General features: G+C 34.7%; 2 protein-coding genes across 4 annotated transcripts; both read right to left on the reverse strand.

Annotated features, from left to right (window-relative positions):
- Nucleotides 1-8,486: 8,486 nt before the first annotated feature.
- On the reverse strand, nt 8,487-12,804 carry LOC132188013 (protein DETOXIFICATION 10-like). 3 transcript variants are annotated; one of them, XM_059602439.1, is made up of 8 exons: nt 12,513-12,604; nt 12,362-12,398; nt 10,656-11,200; nt 9,776-9,862; nt 9,546-9,602; nt 9,205-9,443; nt 8,860-9,065; nt 8,487-8,706 (listed from the first exon to the last, which is right to left on the reverse strand). In XM_059602439.1, the coding sequence occupies exons 3-8, from the start codon at nt 11,192-11,194 to the stop codon at nt 8,644-8,646; spliced, it is 1,191 nt and encodes a 396-aa protein (XP_059458422.1). In that variant the 5' UTR covers nt 11,195-11,200; nt 12,362-12,398; nt 12,513-12,604; the 3' UTR covers nt 8,487-8,643. The 3 variants fall into 3 exon arrangements, with proteins under 3 accessions (XP_059458422.1, XP_059458416.1, XP_059458417.1); XM_059602433.1 differs by lacking the exon at nt 12,362-12,398 and having other exon boundaries at nt 12,513-12,804; XM_059602434.1 differs by lacking the exons at nt 9,776-9,862; nt 12,362-12,398 and having other exon boundaries at nt 12,513-12,804.
- An 874-nt stretch (nt 12,805-13,678) lies between these two features.
- Nucleotides 13,679-18,448, reverse strand: LOC132168028 (protein DETOXIFICATION 12-like). Its single transcript, XM_059579095.1, has 7 exons — nt 18,104-18,448; nt 15,522-16,066; nt 15,334-15,420; nt 15,144-15,200; nt 14,786-15,024; nt 14,411-14,616; nt 13,679-14,196 (listed from the first exon to the last, which is right to left on the reverse strand). The coding sequence occupies exons 1-7, from the start codon at nt 18,374-18,376 to the stop codon at nt 14,113-14,115; spliced, it is 1,491 nt and encodes a 496-aa protein (XP_059435078.1). The 5' UTR covers nt 18,377-18,448; the 3' UTR covers nt 13,679-14,112.
- Between the last annotated feature and the right edge of the window lie 4,311 nt (nt 18,449-22,759).

A 22,759-nucleotide genomic window follows, 5' to 3' on the forward strand; every position in this document is an offset into this window, starting at 1 on the left:
TTTTCAAGTTAAATCACGACCCCGTAAGAGACAATTAAAGTTTATAAACATTAAACAATAACAAAATAAACTGGCATGCAGATATTAAAGTTTATTCAATCATTCAAATTAATAGTGAATTTATTAACGAAACTGTTATGCACCCTAATGGACAGAAAAGCAACTGCAAGGCTAGTAATAATGTTGTCTAAACATGTAAACTGTGTAGAAGAGGCAACTTGGGTAAAAGAAAAGAAATATATATTTCTTTTTTAGGGTGTTGGTAACTTGGGTAAAAGTAGGAGAAAATAATTTATTTTTTTTTTTTTAAAAAAAAAATCTCGTGGCACCCCCAAAGCATAATGTGGCTCCGCCACTGTCACTCTTATGTGTTTCTTGTGTTATTCCAAAAATAATGTAACTTCTAAAATTATCATTGATCTTGTGATTGATTATTATTAGGTTTTAATCAAATTGAAAATTTAAAAACTACCTCATTTTTAAAAGGATATAAGAGCGATTTATAAAATTACTCGTTGCAATGAGTTATCCGTAATCTAAGTATAATTTGTCCAAACAAATGAAACTCAATCGCATGTAATACAGACAATTTATTGCACTCGATCGCCCGCTTCTAAACCGTTATAAACTTACATATGAATATGAGCGTTTTTTTGTAAGGTACTGTTTGTATATAAGGTTAATTAAAAGTAGGAGAAATGGGGAATATTTGAATTTTTTTTTTTTTTTAAAAAAAAACGACTGCAGTTGTTTATACAAGTACAAAACGCAGGGTAGAAAATCACATAAGACATTTATATTTTAAGCATACGTGTAAAGCAAATTGGATTCATGATTTACTGAAAAAAAAAAAAAAAAAAAAAAAGGTGGACTCCCCAACGACAAAACCTAAACGAAAAAGATAATATAGAGATGGAAATGAAAACAAATAGTAGTCAATAGAACCAAAAAGGATCCAAGGGTTTTGCAAGTAGTATAATTTAGTTTTTAGGTCGACCGTTTGTCCATGTAGTTCACTGAGTGTTCTGAAATAGTATTTTATTAAGGCGACAGTTTTGGCTTATCAAATCTTTGTTGACATCCTATTTTGAGCCTCCCAAAAGTAAAGCAGCAGATGGTCCCCCCTTTGCAGCACTACCAGTCGTTATCAGGAGCTTCTCAGCAGCATGTTTCCTTTCCATAAGGATCACACGTTTCTAGTGCAACTGTCCCAAATGGTAAAGCACTGTCTACTACCCCTTTTTTCCCTACTAATTGTGTTCCCTGTCAAATTTGTGGGAGGATAAGCCATCAAGCTTTAGACTGCTACCATAGGATGGACTTCTCTTATCAAGGACATCATCCTCCTTCCCAGTTGGCAGCCATGGCTGCTCATACGCATGGCACTCCTGAAACTGAACAACCGTGGTATCTTGACAGTGGTGCTAATCATTATGTGACTTTAGATTTGAAAATCTGTCAGGACAGCAACCATACCATGGAATTGATAAAGTGACAGTAGGCAATGGAGGAGGTTTGCAGATAGCAAACACTGGTTTTTCCCTCTTCTCCACTTCACACAATAACTTTCAACTAAACAATATGCTTTACTGCCCAAATGCCTCTTCTACTCTATTGTCCATCCAAAAATTTTGTAGAGATAATAATTGTTATTTTATCCTAACCACATTCAATTTTCTCATCAAGGATATGCAGACCAGGGAAATTCTCCTGTAGGGGCCAAGTGAAGCAGGTATTTACCCTATCTATCTCAAGCAATTATGTTCCAATTATGCATTCCTCTCCTCAGCAGCGTTTTTGTCTCGTTTTTCTGCTTTCCTAGGAGTCACAGCACCTTTTAATGTTTGGCACTCTCATCTTGGACACCCAGGAGATTTAGTTGTCAACAAACTTCTTCAACAATCTTTGTTGCCTATTTCGGGCTCAATTAAATCCAAGCAATTGTGTCATCCTTGTCATGTTGCCAAGAGCAAAAAATTACCTTTCTTTGATTCACAAAGAATCTCCACACATCCTCTTAAATTAATTCACTCGGATGTATGGACTTCCCCCATTATATCACTTGGTGGCTGTAAATTCTATGTTATTTTTATCGATGATCATTCTCGTTTCTCTTGGATGTTTCCTTTACGTCAAAAATTTGAAGTTCTTTCATGCTTTGTTAAATTTAAAGCTTAGTTGAGAATCTATTTTCCTACAAAATAAAGCAAATCCAAATTAATAATAGTGGAGAATATGTTTCAAGTGCTTTTAAATCTTTTACCAACACGCATGGAATCTTACATTGATTGACGTGTCCATATACCTCTAAACAAAATGGCATCTCTGAACGAAAACACAGACATATTACTGAAACAAGTTTATCTCTTCTAGCACAATCTAACCTCCCTAAATCATATTGGGTTGATGCTTTCTTAACTGCGGTATATTTGATCAATTGAATGCCTACCCCTGTTTTAGATCACTTCTCTCCTTACTTCAAGCTTTTCAAGAAACATCCTTATTATTCTCTTCTTAAAATTTTTGGTTGTTACTGCTACCCCTTACTTCGGCCATATTTTTCTCATACTATAGGAGTAAAAGATGCATTTTTATTGGCTATAGTAGTGGTCAAAAAGGGTACCGATGTCTAGATCCTGAAGAAAATCATGTCTATATCTCCAGACACGTGGTATTTGATGAAGGCCAATTTCTAGATAGCAAAAGACTTGTTTCCACTCAACCTGCAACAGACATTTCTCTGGGCATTGCAAATTCCTCAGGTACATCTCTTTCTCTTTTAAATTTTAATAACTTTTTACCTTTATTAGATATTGTTCAAACCGAATCCATCTCTAATGACACCTCAACAGATTCATCCTTATCTCCTATTTCGGCCACCAATCATGACTCATCACCTGCTTCGGTCACCCTCCCTCCAGCCAACGTCCCAAATGTTACGGCCCCATGCTCATCACCTGCTTCGATCACCCATCCTCTAGCAAACGTCCCACATGTTTCGGCCTCCAACTCTCCAGCAAATGTCCTACATGTTACGGCCTCCAACTCTCCAGCCAACGTCCCAAATGTTACGGCCCCTTGCTCATCACCTGCTTCGGTGACCCACCCTCCAGAAAACGTCCCACATGTTTCAACCTCCAACTCTCCAGCAAACGTCCCACATGTTTCGGCCTCCAACTCTCAAGATTTTCATGCTAACGTTTGCAATGACTCTCCGGCCATAACTGAAACACTACCACATCCTCAACCACGAATGGGCACTCGTTCTCAAACCAACTCCCTGACTCCCAAGGTTTTTCCCAACTACCACCTCTACTCCTCAACGAAATATCCTCTACAAGCCCTATCATCAATTGTTCCAGCCATTGAACCTACAACTTATAAGCAGGCTGTGATACACACTTGCTGGCTGGATGCTATGCAGGCCGAATTCAATGTCATACTGAATAATAAGACATGGTCACTGTGTCCTAAACCTTCACATAAAAAGGTGGTTCGCAACAAATGGGTGTTCAAAGTCAAACAAAAATCGGATGGTACCATTGATCGGTATAAGGCTAGGTTAGTTGCCAAGGGATTTGATCAAGTAGAAGGGATTGATTTTAATGAAACTTTTAACCCTGTTATTAAACCAGCCACCATACACTTGGTTTTAGCATTGGCTGTACATTTCAATTGGTTTATTCATCAGTTGGACATATCTAATGCCTTTTTACATGGTTTTCTTGAGGAGGAGGTATTTATGGAACAACCTCAGGGTTTTGAAGACTCTACTTTTCCTGATCACGTTTGCAAGCTTCACAAGTCTCTTTACGGCTTGAAACAAGCTCCATGGGCTTGGTTTATGCGACTTTCTCAAGCATTAGTGGATTTTGGGTTTGTAGGATCAGCTGTTGACACATCTCTCTTTACTTTGCATCATAATTCAGTTCATGTATTTGTTCTTGTGTATGTAGATGATATTCTTGTAATCAGCAATTCCTCTTCTACAATTACACATCTAATCTCTAAATTCAAGGGTGAATTTGAAGTAAAAGATTTGGGAGCCTTATCTTACTTTCTAGGGATTCAAGCTATACGGACCAGTCATGAGTTGTTCTTAACGCAAACTAAATACATGGTTGATTTACTTTGAAAGACCAAGATGGATGGGGTAAAACTAGCTTCAACACTGTGTGCTTCAGGTGAAAAACTCTCACGGTTCATTGAGGATCCCCTGTCTGATCCAACTGAATTTCGTCATATAGTGGGTGCCTTGCAGTATTGTACACTCACACGGCCTGATATCTCTTACAATGTCAACCAATTATGCCAATTCCTCCATTCTCCAACAAGTGTTCACCTTATAGCAGCCAAGTGTGTTCTATGTTACCTTAAAGGTACTCTTGATTTTGGATTACACTATACTCAAAGTTCCTTGCAAATCAATGGTTATTGTGATTCAGATTGGGCTGGTAGTCCTGATGATAGACGATCTACGTACCACAGGCTATGGAATTTATCTTGGACCGTGTTTCATCTCTTGGGCAGCTAAGAAACAGCCTATAGTGGCCAAATCTAGCACCGAGGCTAAATACAGGTCAATGGCTCTCACTGCTTCAGAAATGTATTGGCTTCATATGTTATTCAAGGAATTACAAATTCCAATTCCACTTTCACCATGTTTGTGGGTTGATAATCTAGGAGCTCTTTCTTTATCCTCTAACCCCGTATATCATGCATGTACGAAACGCATAGAGGTGGACTACCATTTTATACGAGAAAAGGTTTTTAACAAAGATATCTTGGCGCGCTACATTTCCACACATCAACAGCCTTCTGACATCTTCACAAAAAGCTTGACCAGGGCCCTGTTTCTTTTACTTTGTGACAAGTTAATGGTTTTCCCTCTCCCCATCAACTTGAAGGGGCATGTTAATAGTATAGCCACATCATCAGTTAAGAATCCTTGCAGTGTTAGAATTGTAGAAGATAAAGAAGTCTGATCACATTATCTTATAAATATTATCTCTTAGATTAGTTATTCTTTGTAATTCAAATATAGCTTATCTCATTCCAATGTATAGTTTGTTAGGATATAATCTCATTCAAATGTATAGCTTATCTCCTGTAAAGTCTTTTTATATTCATCTCAATGAAACAACACTGGTATCATTTAAACCAGTATTCAAATCAATATTCAAACTATTTTTTTTTTCTTAACTTTTTAGCGTAAACATCTTAAATATTTTAAAAAGATAAGATGAGTTCTCTTCCTAATATAATAGTCATAGCTTCAATTATCGTAATTGTAAATTTTGATACAGATGTATGTGTGATATATATACATATAGACTCAATATTATATTGTTTAATATTCAAGAGGCAATTTATTTAATTAACTCAAATGATAAAAATCTTAACAATAATTAATTAAATATGATTAGTATTAATTTACGAGAAAAAAAAAAGATTAATTGAGCAACTTGTGAACAAGGTCAAGTTCGTTTAAAAAACAAATGAATTGAGCTTGAATAGATTATCTAGTTCGATGATAAACTCGAGCTTAGTTTATTAGGATTTATGCCTTAAAAACCAGTTTATTTTATATGACATTTTAGTTTATTAAATAATTTATTGGATTATTTCAAATAATAATAATAAAAAAAGACATATTACTGTTTATATGTGTGCACTAATTGATTTTTATTTATCATATACATGTAAGTCCTCAAGTTATAATGAATATGATTTTAGGTATGCTAATAAGATTAAAACCATAAATCTTGTAGCTTAACTATTGTTCATTGTCATTCCATTTAATAAAACTATAACATATCAATTATAATGATCTATCTTAATTGGTACGAATATAATATAATGAACGGACCATGTGAGTCGTTGTTCTATCATAACAATAGTGGACTGCTTATAACATTGACTCTCAATCCTGAGAAGATGGTGAATTCAAATGTAAAGCGGATATTGTCACTTGATACATTAAGAGTTAAGAGAGATAATGAAATTATTTTTTTAGGAAATATATATGATTTTTTTTAGGAATATACTAGGTGCGAAGGCTGTTGGGTGTTCAGTGGATTACCATCTTAGGTAGATTTGACTTTTGAAGTTTAACCATAGTCCATTACCTGTTTTGTTCTATTTCCTTGTTTTAATGTATCACAAATGGTTATCGAATCGGGTCAGTTTGATTTTTGAAGTTGATTGATTCGGTTTGGACGAGTAAATTCCAATGAAGCCCTATAACAACATATTATGGATGAATAATACTAAAAGTTTCTCTTGTGTAAGTCTTATATCACTCTAAGAATGATGTGGCTTTTAAAACCACCATTGAACTTGCAATTGATCATTATTAGATTTTGATCAAATTGTGATTTTAAAAGCCATCTCATTTTTTGAAAGACACAAAAAGAACTAATAGAATTACTCATTATGGAGTCGCTAAAGAAATCCCACATATCACCCACTCCACACCTGAGGAGCCAAGTTAACTGTTAAAAATGGTAAAGTAGTCTCTTTCATCTCCCATAGAAGTCTCCCCCCCCCCCTAAAAAAAAAAAAAGAGAGCATAATATTGTCAAAGCTGACACAATTACCATATTTTTATCCTATGACTTTTGGATGAACAAGTGTGCAAGTTGTATGCGTGAACAGAGTCCATGGAAAATGAGCGAAAAGGTTCATGGCACAAGGCACAATAAGAGTCCATGAAGTAGGGACAAAGGTGCGTGGCGCGGGAAAAAACCCACATAGCCCACAAGAGATATTGGAGAGGGCCTATAAGATTGATAAATGGCTTTCGTTTGAGAGGCAGTATAGCAATATGGTGCTGGACTCACACATAAGGAGGAGATTGTTGAGTATATATGTGTGAGTATAAAAATGATAGTCTCACATTGAAAATATATAAAAAGTGTGAGTGGTTAATATAACATTGTTGGACCTAAACCCATATGTTTAAGCTTTTGGGCTGTATGGTGTTTCAACATACTATATTATAGGCTCACTAAAATACTTCAAACAGCATCAATCTCCCTAACTGTTTTTATTTTAAAAAATAAATTTAAAAATGCTAAACTTCTCTGTACAGTTTCACAACCATCTATGCGATACCATATGGACTTGGTGTAGCAGCAATGATCAATCAAACATATATAGAAAAATAAATTTATATATGCATATTTGTGGTGTCTATTTTACTTAAAATTGCATATCTCTAAGATTTCTTTTTCTCCTTTTTGGTTTAGTACTAGAGTTTCAAATGAATTAGGAGCAGGGAACCCACAAGTGGCACGTTTGTTTGGAGGAAAAGGGAAGAAAAGTTGGGATTATTTAACAATTACTGTAATAGTCAATCACAACCACAACATCTTAAGATGGTTAAATGCTCTAAGATTTTGTGTGAGTTTTAGTGATGGTCTGCCTTTTAAGGGGGTTGTTTCTATTGGGTTTGTTGATATTGCAGGCTACCAAGGCAAGGGAGAGGATAGAGAAAAGGGAACATTGGTGAGCCAAATTTTCTTACTATTAGAGTTATAAGGGGAAACATTGCTTGTATGGATGAGCTTCCTAGCTTTTCCCCCATATTTGTCTCTTTTATATATATTTTTGGTGAGCTTCTTAGATTTTCTAATGTTGGTGTTTATTTGGATTTGAGATTTGTATGTGGATTTCCTAATGTTGGTGTTTGTTTGGATTTGGCTTTTATGTAATGTTTTTACGGTTTGTTTGTGCTAGGCCTCTTTTCATTTGTATTTGGATTAATGAATTCGGCCGTGTATGTGTGAATATTATGTTGGGTTTATCTTGTTCACATTATGTGATCACAATTTTGGGCCAAGCCTATTTTGAAACATTTCCTGGTCCAAAACACAACATGTTCTTTTTGCTTTTTGAGAACACTTTAGTCCAAAACTATTTAAAATAGGCATAAAGAATGCCCAAAACACCTTCAAAAAGTCATATATAAACATCGGTTATAAAACCACCAGTTATTGGTTTGAATAATTGCTAACTTTCGGTTATAAAAATAACTGCTAACCGCCGTTTATTAAAATTCAATAATTGCCTAAGACAGTTGTAGTTAGAGCTAATAACCACTAATCGTAATCGCTTTTATAGCCCTAGCAATAACATACAGAAATAATGTTTAGATTCTAAATAAAAGTAGCTGGGAATTTGCATAGCCATATGGGCAAAATGTTCCTTGCCAAAAACATGTAAAGGAACTCTGCATAAAACCTGCACTGGGCAAGGGCAAGGTTCTTATTTCTATGTTCTTCTTCCTATGTGCTCATCAACTAATCTGTTTCTATATTTATCTTGAGTTCATTGCTCTGTAGCTTGGCCAAACCAAATCAATCTGGTGTTTTAGTTATGTGCCTCGCATGTTCAAGAAAAATTTAAACTCAAATATTTCATGCTTAAGATGGTCAATTAAGTCAAATATGTTGCCAATTTGTGAAGCAAATGCTTAATAAATGAGTCCTCATGTGATTGATGATAGAAGATCTATGTAGAACATTGAATGCATATAGCAGAAGTGTAGGCAAAAATCTCCTAGTTTTCATTAGTTTAAGCAATATTTTTCCGCTCACAGCAGTGGAATAAGATGATTTAATTTAGCTCATCAAAATTCAGTCACTTTAATCCATTTTCTACTGAAGATCTTCCCTCAAACATCCTCTCCCTTGCTTTACTTGCCTGCAACATCAAGATGACCCAGTAAATACAACCCATTTCAATGGCATGTTCGCCAAATACAACCCATTTGAATGGGAGTTCTCCCTATATAGTAGCTGAAGCTATTGGAAAATGAAAAAAAACGAAAGAAAAAGAAAAGAGGAGGATATAGACCTGTTTTCCCCAGTCTGTACAACTTGTTATGATAGAGAGCAGAGCTGCTTGCACAAAAGAACCAATTAGTATTCCAATCCAAAGGCCCTTTCCTCTCAACTGTACCCAAAAACCCAATATGGCACCAGCTGGAAGTCCACATAGATAGTATGATCCGAGGTTGACATAAGCACCTAAGTCCTGCCACCCACATCCCCTAGCAATACCTGATTTATAGAAACAGAGGATTCAGCTACCCAAGAATCCAAGCCTTGAAATGTAATTTTGTTTTCACCGTTAAAATCACCATTTATCTCAAAAGCCGATAAAAATGGTAGACCAATAGGGAAAAAAACATGCATTAACCTGAAAGGACTCCATGTAAGTTGTCCAGAATAACCGACAGACATACCAGAGGAGCCAAGGTTGTGACATACTCTACTACTTCCTTCTCATTGCTGAAAATGTAACCAAAAACATGGCGGCTGGCAAAAAGGGCTGAGCTGATTATGAGTGCCCCTGTGACTGTAATAAGCATAACTACAGTGACAGCCAAACGTGCTGCTTGTGGGTTCCCAGCTCCTAACTCATTTGAAACTCTAGTGCTACAATTCCCACCAGAAACAGAGCATTTTTTTCACACAATTTAAGTAGAATTGGATGCATATAATCAGCTGTGTATCAATATTGTGTGCTTTGGTGCAAACCTTGCTGCAGCGCCAAGTCCATCTGGTATCATGTAGAGAGTTGAGAGTGTTGCCAAACTGTTTAGAAAAGTGGAAATTTAGTTCAATCACATTTGATGAATTGATCTCATTCGTAGTCTGTGAAGTTGTTTTTTAGTGCAGATGGAGATAGAACTAAATTTTAAATAACAGTTTCCAACGAATCACTTAAAAGTGTTCTAAATCTGAAAACTTAGAGAAATTTTATGTACCACACGGACAGTACTGAAGTTTCAAGCGCCGGATTTGGTAATAGTCCCGGCAGCAAGATAAGCAGCTCGAATGACCACCATTCAAGGCTATGAATGACCAACATGAGAAACATAGGAGCTAAAACAAAAAACAAAAACAAAAAACAAGGGAAACTCCACTTACATTCCCACGATGTTTCGATCACTTTTACAATTGTATTCTTAAAGCATGTTTGGGATTGTATTTGATAAATAGAGCTTTTAAGTCAAAAAATATTTTTTTGGCAAAAGCTTCATTTTTAAGCTTTTGCCAAAAGTGCATTTTGGCCATTTTTTTTTTTACCCTTAAAAGCATTTTCAATTTTTTTACCAAACGAGTACTTTTTTCTTCAAATAAACTTTTTTATTATTAAACGTACTTTTAGGCCCCTCAAACGCACACCAAAACAAACTTTTAGTCTTTAAAAAATTGCAATGTCATATCGCTATCTTGAAAACTTTGCAATGTTGCCTTACCATTAAAGTTTAGGGTTAAAGCAGTACATATGCGAAATGTCTTTTATAACCTTATAAAACTTTTAAAAATATAATATCATCCTAATTAAATAATTCAATTTTTTTTTTTTTTTAACAAAAAAATGAAACCCACAAATGGTTGCAATGGGTCACATTGTGAGCAACGGTATTTTGGATATTTCAGTGTCCTCCATTAAGATTTAACAGAAAATCCTAATGAAATAGTAACATTGCAAAATTTTCAAAGATGGCAACCTAACATTACAACTTTTTAAAGGTTAAAATAAGACTGCAAAAAGGATATAACATAAGGGGTAAGTGAAGTTTAAGAAGAAAAAAAAAAAAAAGTTCTTCTATATTATAAAATAGGAGGAGAAATAATTACCAAATCATTACAGCAGAAGGGATAGCAAAACGGAAGAACTCTCCAATTCCTTGGAACATCTCCATAGAAATGGGGGCCCTGGTTTTTGCACAGGCACTATTGTACTTCATGTATAATCCGAGCAAAATGACATTCAACCAATAAGACATGCCAATAGCCAAAGCTCCTCCAAGATGTTTTAGTGTAGACTTGAACACTAAAACCCAGCAGAAAGGTATATGGAAACAGAGGGTGACACAAGAGCTTACAAGCATGGGGGTGATTAAACTCTGCGTCTGGAAATATCGAACCAGAGATTGAAGAGTTGCGTAGGCAAAGAGTGCAGGAATGAGGCACACTATGAATTTACCGGCTTCATATGAAATTACAGGGTCTTGGCCCATGAAAACGAGAAGCTTTCCCATGCAGATCCACAGAAGAGACAGAGGGAGGCAGACCAATAATAGACAGAAAATGCATGTGTATGTTTGATTTCCTAGTTTTTGATATTGCTTAGCTCCATAAGCTTGCCCACATATGGTTTCCAGTGCGCTTGACATTCCAAACTGTTTGGCATGTGAAAGTCATTGATCAGTTTGTTATCAAAATGGATTACCCAATATTCTTTCCTTATTGTATGCATCTTTTTGGAATATGATTTGATTTAACATGGTATATTGGAGTATACACATGTGATCAGTGTAAACAGATTGTGAGGGTGTTTGTTAAATACCCTCCCACCCCTAAATACTATTCATCTCTTTTTTTAAAAAACAAATAAATATCAAAATATTCTCATTTTTTATATCACATCATTTACTTTTTACTACTATTCAAATAAAAAAATCACTACAAAACAAAACTTTTTCCACTTTTCAATACTATTTTTTCACTTTTCTATACTAATTATTACACTCGTTTTTTTTTTTCTCACCAAACATTACTTGGGATGGCATGTTGTTTAACAAATAACCCCGGAGTCTCATATTGAAAATACCTTACAAATGTGAGTGGTAAATATAATATAGTTAGGTACAAATTCATAGGCTTAAGCTTTCGGGTACGATGGTGTCTCAACAATCAACATGCTATATTATGATCTCAGTAAAAACTTTCGAACGGTGTCAATCTCCTTAATAAGTGGTATCAGAGTCAATAGTGGTATGCAATATAGTGGAGGGACGTAGGCATGGACAGGGGTCCCTAGAATAAGGGGTAAAGGTTCATGACACAAGAGCAAACGAGTCCCTGGAGTAGAAAAAATGTGCAAGGTGCAAGAATCAATGATGATCTTTAGAGTAGGCAACAAAGGTTCATGGCACAAGTCCCTGGAGTAGGATTAAAAGCTTCCGTTTAAAGAGAAGTGTAAAAATGTGGTGATAGTTCATATGTGAGTGGAAAATTGTTGAATATGCAAATGTGAGTATAAAAAGATTAGGTTTTACATTGAAAACTTTGCAAGTGTAAATGATTAATATATCATAATTGGGTCAAAATGAGTGTATCCTAATAATATACTATATTGAGTGGTACACTTTTTACTACAATCTCCTTTGCAAGTTAACGAGGCAATTAATAATTAGTAAAATAATTATGAGTGTATGGTTAAAAAATTTAAAAACCGTCACATTAATTGTAAAAGACCGATGTAAAATGTATTTGAATCTCTAGCAATTTGTTATCCGAATTGATGGGATTTCTCCAACCAAATAAAACTCCAAACTTACCCATTTCTGGATTTTATGCCCACCTTTGTACTGTTTGCTATTCCCCAAAGGGTAATTACATGGCAGAGAAAAAGACATGGAGAATGAGATAAAAAAAAAAAAAAGAAAAAAAAAAAGAAAGAAGGAAATATGGAAAAGAAGAAGCACTTACAACAGGACTGAAGCCGGAGACAGCAGCTAGGGAGATGGCAATAGCAGTGCTAGAGAGAGAGAGCTCCCCAAGATGACCAACCATCATAATGGAAATAATCTGCAGAAAGTATTGTGATAAATTCACAGCCACCATCGGTCCAGCCAAGTAACCCGCCCTTTCGGCCTCTTGAGCAAACGCAGCCCATGTTAGGCTTAAACAGCCCTCAGCCTTCTCTCGGCTCTCTTTCAGTAGCAAGCTCTTGTCCATGTTTTCTCTGCTGCTCTCCCTCGCAGCCACTGCAGTCACAGTCACAGCCACAGCTTCAAAGTGGGGAAACAATGAAGAGGAAGAGACGTGTAAAAGAGTTCTGGGCCTTTTTTGGCATTTCCTACGTGAGATGTATGTGGACTGTACATGTTTGTTTGTTTCATTGCTGTCTTTTTTTTCTCGAGATTTTGTTTTTTATTACTATTATTGAAAATTTTAAAACCCCCACGTCTTTTTCGGCTATGAGTCGACCCTGTTTGGGAAGTTAGAGAATGAGACAGATTCTCCTAGGAAAATGACTTTTTCTTTTTCAATATATATATATATATGTATATATTAATTTTATGTCTTTTTTTTTTTTTTTTAGGATTCATTGGCACTTAGTGAATTATTAATTTGCTAGGTCCAAGTGAAGTGACATTTTAGTCATGGCCACCAAGCGACAAGATGATTACAAAAATACCTTGGAGAGTTTACAATTTTGAAGGCATACTTACATCCCATCACGAATGTTCTCTTGGTTGATTGATTGAATGACGTAAACGTAAGAAAGAAGCAACTTTCTTCCAAGATTGATTGAATGCTGTTAATGTTATTTTCTTCTTCTTTCAGAGGAAAAAAAAAATGGAGCTTTTCTTTGATCACCAAAACAAAAAGAGGAAAACAATTTTGTATGCCCACTATAATACAAGCCTGTATATCAAAGGGTGGTATTAAAGAATTGCAAGCCCTACAATGCTGTAGAATTGCAGGGGATCTTAATCCAAGTCTCTAGATTCATCGGTTGACGATTTTTTCAATTGCAAAAAAAATATTATATTCTTAATCTCTCTCCTTGCAGCCTCACCAAAACCATTTTTTTGGTTATTTTGGTGAGGCAATGATTTGATTCATTAACTTCAGCAACAACTGGAAACTCAATGCCAAGCTTCAAATCTTTTTGAAAAAGGTTTCGAATGTGCAGTCAATTACATGAGGACTAATCTATTAGCATTTGCTTCACAAATTGGCAACAAAGTTGATTTCTTTGACCATCTTAAGCATGAATTTGAGTTCAAAAATTTCTTGGAACATGGAGGCACATAACTAAAACACAGAGATGAACACAGATAAATATAGAAACAGATTAGTTGCTGAGCTCATTGGAAGAAGAACATAGACATAAGAACTTTTCCCTTGCCCAGTGCAGGTTTTTTACTCCTGGGCTTCTCTGTCTGCTTGTTTTGAAGAAAGGCTGGTTGTCTTCACCATGAAGTCCCCAAAGGATAAAAGAGACAAAGATGGGGGAAAAGCTTGGGAAGCTCATCCAACCAAGCAATGTTTCTCCTTACAACTCTAATAGAAAGAGAATTTAGCTCAACAAAGTTCTCTGCTCACTATCATTATTATCTTTTGGAAGTTTCCCCTCAAATATCCTCTCCCTTGCCTTGCTAGCCTACAATATCAAGAAAACCAAAAGAAACAACCCAATATTAAAGCATTTAACCATCTAAGATGTTATAGTTGTGATTGATTATTACAATGATTGTCAAATAATCCCAACTTTTCTTCTCTTTTAACCCAAACATCTTGGCAACCAAGCAGAGCAAATGGAAATCTTGGGCTAGACTAAGATCAAAAGCATCAAGAGATAAGAGTGCAGGAGAGACCTGTTTTTCCCAGTTTGTGCAACTTGTTATAATACAGAGCAGTATTGTCTGAACAGAAGCACCAATTTGTATTTCAATCCAAAGCCCCCTTCCTCTTAACTGTGTCCTGAAACCCAAGGCTGCAGCAATTGGAATCCCACAAAGATAGAAAGCCCCAAGGTTGACATAGGCCCCTATATGCTGCCACCCACATCCTCTAGCAATACCTGAGATAACGCACACTAGATAGTGTTAAAATAATGATTAAATGATTAAATTTATCTCTTTCTATAAACTTAAATTTTTTGAATAACTGATAACTTAACAGATAGAATTGTGCAGAAGCTTATGTTCTTAATAGACATCAATCATTGACAAAAATGAGAGATTTTCAACCTGAGAGCACCCCTTGTATACTGTCCAGTATAATTGACAGAGAAACCAGAGGAGCCATGGTTGTGACATAGTCCACAACTTCCTTCTCATTGCTAAAAGTGTAACCAAATACACGGCGGCTGGCAAGAATGCTTGAGCTTACTATACTTGTCTCTGCCACAGCAAGAAACAACACAGCAAAGACAGCTATACGAGCACCTTGAGGGTTCCCTGCTCCTAACTCATTTGAAACTCTAGTACTAAACCAAAAAGGAGAAAAAAGAAAAAGAAATCTTAGAGATATGCAATTTTAAGTACAATAGACACACTAATATGCATATATAAATTTATTTTTCTATATATTTTTGATTCATCAAACCTTGCTGCTGCACCAAGTCCATATGGTATTGCATAGAGTGTTGAGATGGTTGAGAGACTGTCCAGAGAAGTTGCCAATAAGGGTCATCAGATTCTTTTGAGGAATGTATATTCTTAGTGCAGAAAGATCAGAAAGAAAATTTTGGAAGATCAAAAGTTTCCTTTATCTGAAATATTTCAAGAAAACTTACCATACAGAAAGAACTGAAGTTTCAAGCTCTGGATTTGGTAATAGCCCAGAAAACAATATAAGAAGCTCAAAAGACCACCACTCAAGGCTGCAAATATCAAAATGAATAGACACATCAAAGAAGAATAACATAATAAAGCAGAAAATACAAACCCTTTCCTTACAACTGGGTAAAATGTAGACAATTACCAAGTCATTACAGCAGAAGGGATAGCAAACCGAAAGAACTCCCTAATTCCTTGGAAAATCTCCATAGAAATTGGTGCGCGGGTTTTCGCGCAGGTAGAAGAGTACTTCATGTATAATCCGAGGCAAATCACATTTAACCAATATGAAATACTAATAGCTAATGCTGCTCCATGGTTTCCCAGTCCAGATTTGAATACTAAAACCCAACATAGAGGTATGTGAAAACAAAGAGTGGCACAAGAGCTTATCAGCATTGGCAGGATCAGACTTTGTGTCTGGAAGTATCTAACAAGTGGTTGAAGAGTGGCATATGCAAAGAGTGCAGGAACAAGCCAAATGATGAATTTACCAGCTTCACGTGAAATTATAGGGTCTTGGCCTATCAAAACTAGTAACTTTCCCATGTATATCCATATCAAAGACACAGGAATACAGACTAAGATGAGAGAAAATATAGCAGTGTAAGCTTGAACTCCAAGCTTTCGATATTGTTGAGCTCCATAAGCTTGCCCACATAGAGTTTCCAGCGCACTTGCCATTCCCAACTGTTGGAGACATACAAAATACCAAAATTCAATTTCAGTTCTTCTTTAGAACATTTGACTCACAATCATGCAATCTATTTCTTTGTAGATGCATGACTTCACCCATATCTTCTAAAACTCTGATTTAATGCAACCAAGATATGTCAGTAACAATTGATGGTCACACTGTTATTGTTAATTTCATCCTTACCCCGAAGTAAATGTCATTGAAAAGCTAATCATTCAAAATTTGACCACCACCCATATATCGCATATTACTTCCTAGGAGTTGATGAGAAGTACTTTCAATGACAAGTTTACAAACCTTTATCTCTTCTTCAAAAGAATATTAAGAAAAAGCAGGCCTTTGAATGTACAAACATGAAAAGGCATTAACTTCAGAGACTGTGGACCTGTGGTTACAAAAATTATAGCTTTTGTGGGGACAATGATAGCTCACCAAGCAGTGGCGGATCTAGGAATTGGAATTACCAGGGGCGTAAAAAAATAATTTTTTTTTCTCTTTATGTATTATATATATTTTTTATAATACAATAAATACAATCAAAAAATAAATTATACCATAATATATGCATCACAAATCAAATCAAACTCATCAAATTATCCAAAAAAAAAATCAAAGTAACTATTAAAAATCTTCATCTAACGAGGTCACAAACACATAATAATTTAAACTACTTACGAAACAAACTAAGCACAATTAAATGACTACTAGTGTCTAAGAAAAATGAGTATTTTTAGTGGGCTATTAGCATACGGCTATTTCTTTTAGAAAAGCCTCAAATCTCAAAGCATAAATTACATTAGAGTCTAATCCTACATAAAAGAGACTAGAGTCTAAATTTAGCCAAAAAAAAAAAAAAAACTACTACATTTATCTATAAACTATGACTAGAAACACTAAAAAAAATTCACCCACTATCTTTTTTTAATAATAAACTATTATCTACTCTCTCTCCATTGATAAAATATAAATTTATTCTCTCTCTCTCTTTAATAAAAAATATCCTCATTTCTCCACATATTGACCATTTGAACGATAAAAAGAAGGCCAAGGTGCCCTGATAATTTTTTTTACTAGGGGCACCCTTCAAATTTTGATTGAAAATCCTTAATGGATTTTTAAAAAAGAAAATTTACCAGGGGCGCCTGCCCCCAGGTCGCCCCTGTGTAAATCCGCCACTGTCACCAAGGAAGCAAATCATCACCAGATGTCGGAGTTAAATTACTACCTATCTCAAAAACTTCAGCTAATAAGAAATAGAACTACTAATGTCTCCTTTTGAAGCAACTCTGATATCAAAATCAATCATATTGACACCTGCATAAGGAGTACGAGCCACTAATGGACCATTTTCCTATAGTAATTGCTCGAGAAATGTGTAAGGAGCACATTATATCCTCAAGTAATAGTTATCACTGAGCTTTATAAAATCTGGTAAGCTTGTTGGTGCCTTCACTTCATGTTTAAGGTTTTCATGTGTTTTTAATTATGGAGCACTCAGTGGTGCCTTATAATAACTCCTAGCTTTTGTAAACAATTTTCTTGTAAGACAATTGAAATATTAGGATAAGGGTTTGTCTCGGTTTGAGTGAAATGGAGAGAAATCATATCATTTCACAGATTTAATGGTATATATGTTTGTTGTCGCATGATGAATATATTGTCGGACGTCATTTAAAAGTTTACAGTTACAACAAAACAAAATTGTTTACCCAACTTATTAACTAATTCCATATGCACCAAATAAACTCCACAGCCAATTCTAAATTGCCAGAACATTTTTACTTATTCCACTAAATTACCACAGTAATTTGATGAAGTTTGCTCAAAGACAGATTGGTGATCCGAGAAGAAATAGTAGTGTTATTGTAAAAAACAAAACAGGTTACAAACATTTCATGAAACTGAGACAACTGTATTATTAAAAAAATAATAATAATAAAATTAAAAAATTAAAAATTTAAAAAAAAAAAAAGAAAAAAGAAAAAAAAAAGAAAAAAAAAAGTGGATCATATATATGAAAGAAGACTTACAAGAAGACTGAAGCCGGTGACCCCAGAAAGAGAGATGGCAATAGCAGTGCTAGAGAGAGCAAGTTCACCGAGATGACCCACCATCATGATTGAAATGACCTGCAACATGTACTGTGATAGAATCACTGCTACCATGGGACCTGCCAAGACGCCTAACCTCTTCAGCTCCACCGTAAAAACACCCCATGTTAGAGATATTGGAGTTTCTGCTTTTTTATCTTCTCTTCCTTTTGGCAACAAAGTTTCTTCCATGTCTTTCTTTGTGTCTGCCATGGAAGCTCTAGTACTCTTAGCCGCCTCACTCGCTGAAATTTGGAATTTCAGAGAGAAAGGAGAAGAGCTTAATTTGGTCTTTTGCCATTTTATGAGGTATATATATATACACATATGTCCAGATATTATGTTTGTTAACGTGTGTTAGGGGTATTCTTTATTTTTTATTTTTTGAAAAATGGGTAGTTTTTGTGTTTTGAGTGTTAATTTATTTTGACTTAAAAAAACAGAAAACAAAATCAATAACATTTTTTTTTTTTTTATAAGAAAATGAAATCAAATGAGAGATGATCGGTCACCCCAAAAAAAAGCCCCGAGAGTGGCCACGGTCGAAGATCAAGTGTCGTATGCAATGCAAAAGTATACATCAAAGGCATGCAACTGATCCAAAGTCTACACTGATTTTAACTCTAACACAGAAATTAGATGTAATAAGGATTCAGATAGTCAATTGAACAAAGTTTCTTATGTTATATATCTTTAAGCCACCTAAATATTAGCAAAGAATAAATATCATAAACTCTTTTAGTCACAACCACCCCTTCACCGAAAAGCTTTGGGTGCCGACCGCAGACTATTTTAAGAAATTTTGTCAAAACATTATTCAATTTCAATTACAAAATTTGGTTGTTCATGTGTTGTTAGAAAGAATAAGAATAGTAAGATCCAATTCTTACAATATCTTAATATAGTTAATACCCATTTATAATTATAGTAATACCCGTTCGTTACTATTCCTAGTCATGATATATAGTCCATTATTTGTTTTGTTCGATCTTATTTCCTTGTTGAAGTTGATTTTTTTTTTTTCTTTTTTCTTTTTCTGAAGTTGAGTAAATTCCATTGAGGCCCTGCAGCAACATATTATCATGTATATGACGACCAATTCCATAGTACTTGAGGAGCAAGTTTACTCTTAAAAAAAGTCTCTTTCATCTTCCAGAAAGTCCAAAAAAACTTTATAATATAATTACCGGCAATAAGATAAACTAATATATGTGACAGAAAAGTCTATAAACAACCGAACAATTATTTGTCTACATCTCACTTTTTTGGGAGACTGTACAATTAGCTAGCGTTAATTAATTAAGGTAATAATACTATATATAGAGCCTTCACGTGATTTCATTTGGCAGCTTTCTTACAAACGAAAATTGTTAAAATTGGCCGAACCACTTCCATGTTCCCTTAGTGATCCACCAAAGAAGATCCCAGAACCTTTGGCGGGTACAAGTGCAATGAAGTGGCTCCAGTTCAATAACGTCTAGTCTAGTTGCCTTAGGGTTCATACTTCGCGTACCACAATGAAGCGTTCGACTTTAATATCATGTTTTCTGTTGTGAGTATTGTATCCCACATTGAGAAAATATAAAAGAAAAAAATACAATATGCCTAAGTGGACCTTAGCCCATTAGCTTAAGCTTTTAGGCTAGAATTGTGTTCCTGGAACTAGTGTTTAGATGCGTCGGATTTAGAATTGTGTCTCCCACCCACAACTCAGGTTTAGAATTGTGTCTATGCACAAAGAGTTATTTGTTACAACAAAAACCAATTTAACAATTTTTTTTTTTTCCCCTTTTTACAAGTGATATATATGGTAAAAGGAAATATAGAAACGCACTTGGCCATTCAACTTGAACTAATTAAGCCGAAATGGTCCTACTCCTAGCAAAGGTGAGGACAAAGCTAGCAGATTTGTACTGGTTTTGGGTACAATGAGGACCAGCGCTCGAGTTATATGGTTGACAATGATGACAGGAAACATGCATCGCTGAAGCAAAGGAATCCAGTGAAAGTGAAAGCTAAGGCTGTCGGTGTTCCTATGGGGAAGATTGAAAGGCTGAGGTCCTTCAATATTAAAATTCGGTTTTTTTTTTTTTTTTTTCGTTGAATGAAAATCGCCGAAACAGTACTAATTTTAGAAAAGATTTTCAGAGAAAAAAATGATTTTCGCTCTTTGAAGTTTAGCTTGTACAAAAAGGGCGGCAACGATCGATGATGACGATTGACGGCAAACGGCAAATTTTGGCAGCATTTAAAACATGAAGTGTGAAAGAGTGCATGCAAGAAGGAAAACTTAAACTCAAAAAATGGTTTAAAAAAAAAAAAAACATATTTTGCGTAGCTTAAAGAAAGTCTGTTTTAGTTAACCGAAAATATTTTCGATTTGACAAAGATTTTCAGTTGTATTAAACATTGAGAGATAGAAAAGTCATTTTTTGAGTTTTTCATAAAAGATTTTACATTAAAACAAACGAAACCTAAATGAAATTTGAACTAAATCTTTTGACTTTTGGTTCATTTATAGTTTACATATTCAATTTAATTTATTTAAAAAATAAAATAATTTGAAGTAATGGAAGTTCTAATCTTGACAACTCTGTGAAATCAGAGATTGTTGAAGTCTCCATCTTCGTATTTTATTTTCTTATTTTTTATGTATTTCCCATCATCTTCTTCTTCTTCTTCTTCTTCTTCTTTTTTTTTTTTAAAAAAAACATAAAATGATAGGATGTTAACATTCACCTGCTCTTTTGGTTGTTTGTGTTTAGACTATAGAGAACACATAAGCGTGAGGTGGATATTCATTGATTGCAAACCAACCAAACAGAAAGGCATTTATGTATACAAGACTTCTAACAAAAGCACGCAGGCAGCAGACCCCTTCAAGATACCATAACAAACAAACAAAGTTTTCCTCTAAACTAAGTTATATCCTTTTGATCCCAACCCATAAAAAAAATAACATGTGTTAATTCCTCGGCGAGCTCTCTTTCTATATATAAATATATAGATATTTTCTTTTTCTTTGGTAAGGTTGAAGGAAACTAAATAAGGAAATGAAGGGGACAAGAAAACCCACTTGCTAAAGCGTGAATTCCATGAGTTAAAGCGTGGATTCCATATGAGGTACTTTACATATGAATGTTTGTATTTGTATGTAAGGTTAATTAAAAGTAGGGGCAATGGGGAATATTTGAATTTTTTTTTTTTAAAAAAAAAAACGAATGCAGTTGTATATACAAGTACAAAACGCAGGGTAGAAAATCACACGAGACATTTATATTTTAAGCGTACGTGTAAAGCAAATTGGATTCATGATTTACTGTAAAAATAAAAAATAAAAAAAAATAAAAAAGGGGTGGACTCCCCAACGACAAAACCTAAACGAAAAATATAATATAGAGATGGAAATGAAAACAAACAGTAGTCAATAGAACCAAAAAGGATCCGAGGGTTTTGCAAGTAGTATAATTTAGTTTTTAGGTCGACCGTCTATCCGTGTGGTTCACTGAGTGTTCTGAAATAGTGTTTTATTAAGGTGGCAGTTTTGGCTTATCAAATCTTTGTTGACATCCTATTTTGAACCTCCAAAAAGTAAACTTTTTTTTTTCCTTTTTTTCTTTTTGAAAGAAAAAAAAAAAAAAAAAAAGAGTTCGGTTGTTTCGACGTAAAATATTTTTTATTAGAAATTTTTTTCAAAGAAATCATTTTTTAGGAAAATAATTTTAAATGAAAACATTTTTTGGAGTTTGTTTCATACAGAAAATTAGGGGCGCAAACGACTAGCGAAATCCGGCGATGCATTTCAGTGGCATTAAATAATAAACTATGAAATAAAGTGCATGAGATCAAGAGAAAATCCAACTTAGAAAATGGTTTGCGAGAAGGAGAAGAAGAAAAAAAAATTACGCAACTTAAAAGAAAGTTTTTTTGGTCAACTAAAAATGTTTTCGATTTGACCAAGTCTTAAATGAAATTTGAACTAATGGTTAACTTATAGTTTACATATTTGATTTTCTTTAAAGTAAAATTATAATTTGAAGTAATGGAAGCTCTAATCTTGACAACTCTGTGAAAGCAAGCAGACTGTTGGGGTCTCCATCTTCGTATTTTATTTTCTTATTTTAATGTATTTTCCATCTTCTTCTTCTTCTTTTTTTTACTTTTTTTTTTTAAATAAAAAAAAATAAAAAAAATAAAAAATAAAAAAAATCCCAAAAATGATGGGATGTTAACAAACAATATTCACCTGCCCCTTTGGTTGTTTGTGTGTAGATTCCAGAGAACAAAATAAGCGTGCTGGTTGATTATTCATTCATTACAAGCCAACCACACAGAAGACGAGGATGAGAAGCATTCATGTACACAACTCCGAAGAAAAGCGTGCAGCCAGCAGCCAGCAGCCAGCAGGCCCGGTAAAGAATCACAGTCGTAGGTGGTCCTATACAACAATAAATCACTCTAATTTGTCGGCGATATATATATATATATATATATATATCATTTGGTAAGGTTGCGGGAAGACAAGGAAATGAATGGGACAAGAAAACCGGCCACTTCGTAAATGGTGGATTCGATAAGTTGCAATAGAGTAATATT

This window comes from Corylus avellana, chromosome ca1 (assembly GCF_901000735.1).
Source record: "Corylus avellana chromosome ca1, CavTom2PMs-1.0".
NCBI lineage: Eukaryota > Viridiplantae > Streptophyta > Magnoliopsida > Fagales > Betulaceae > Corylus > Corylus avellana.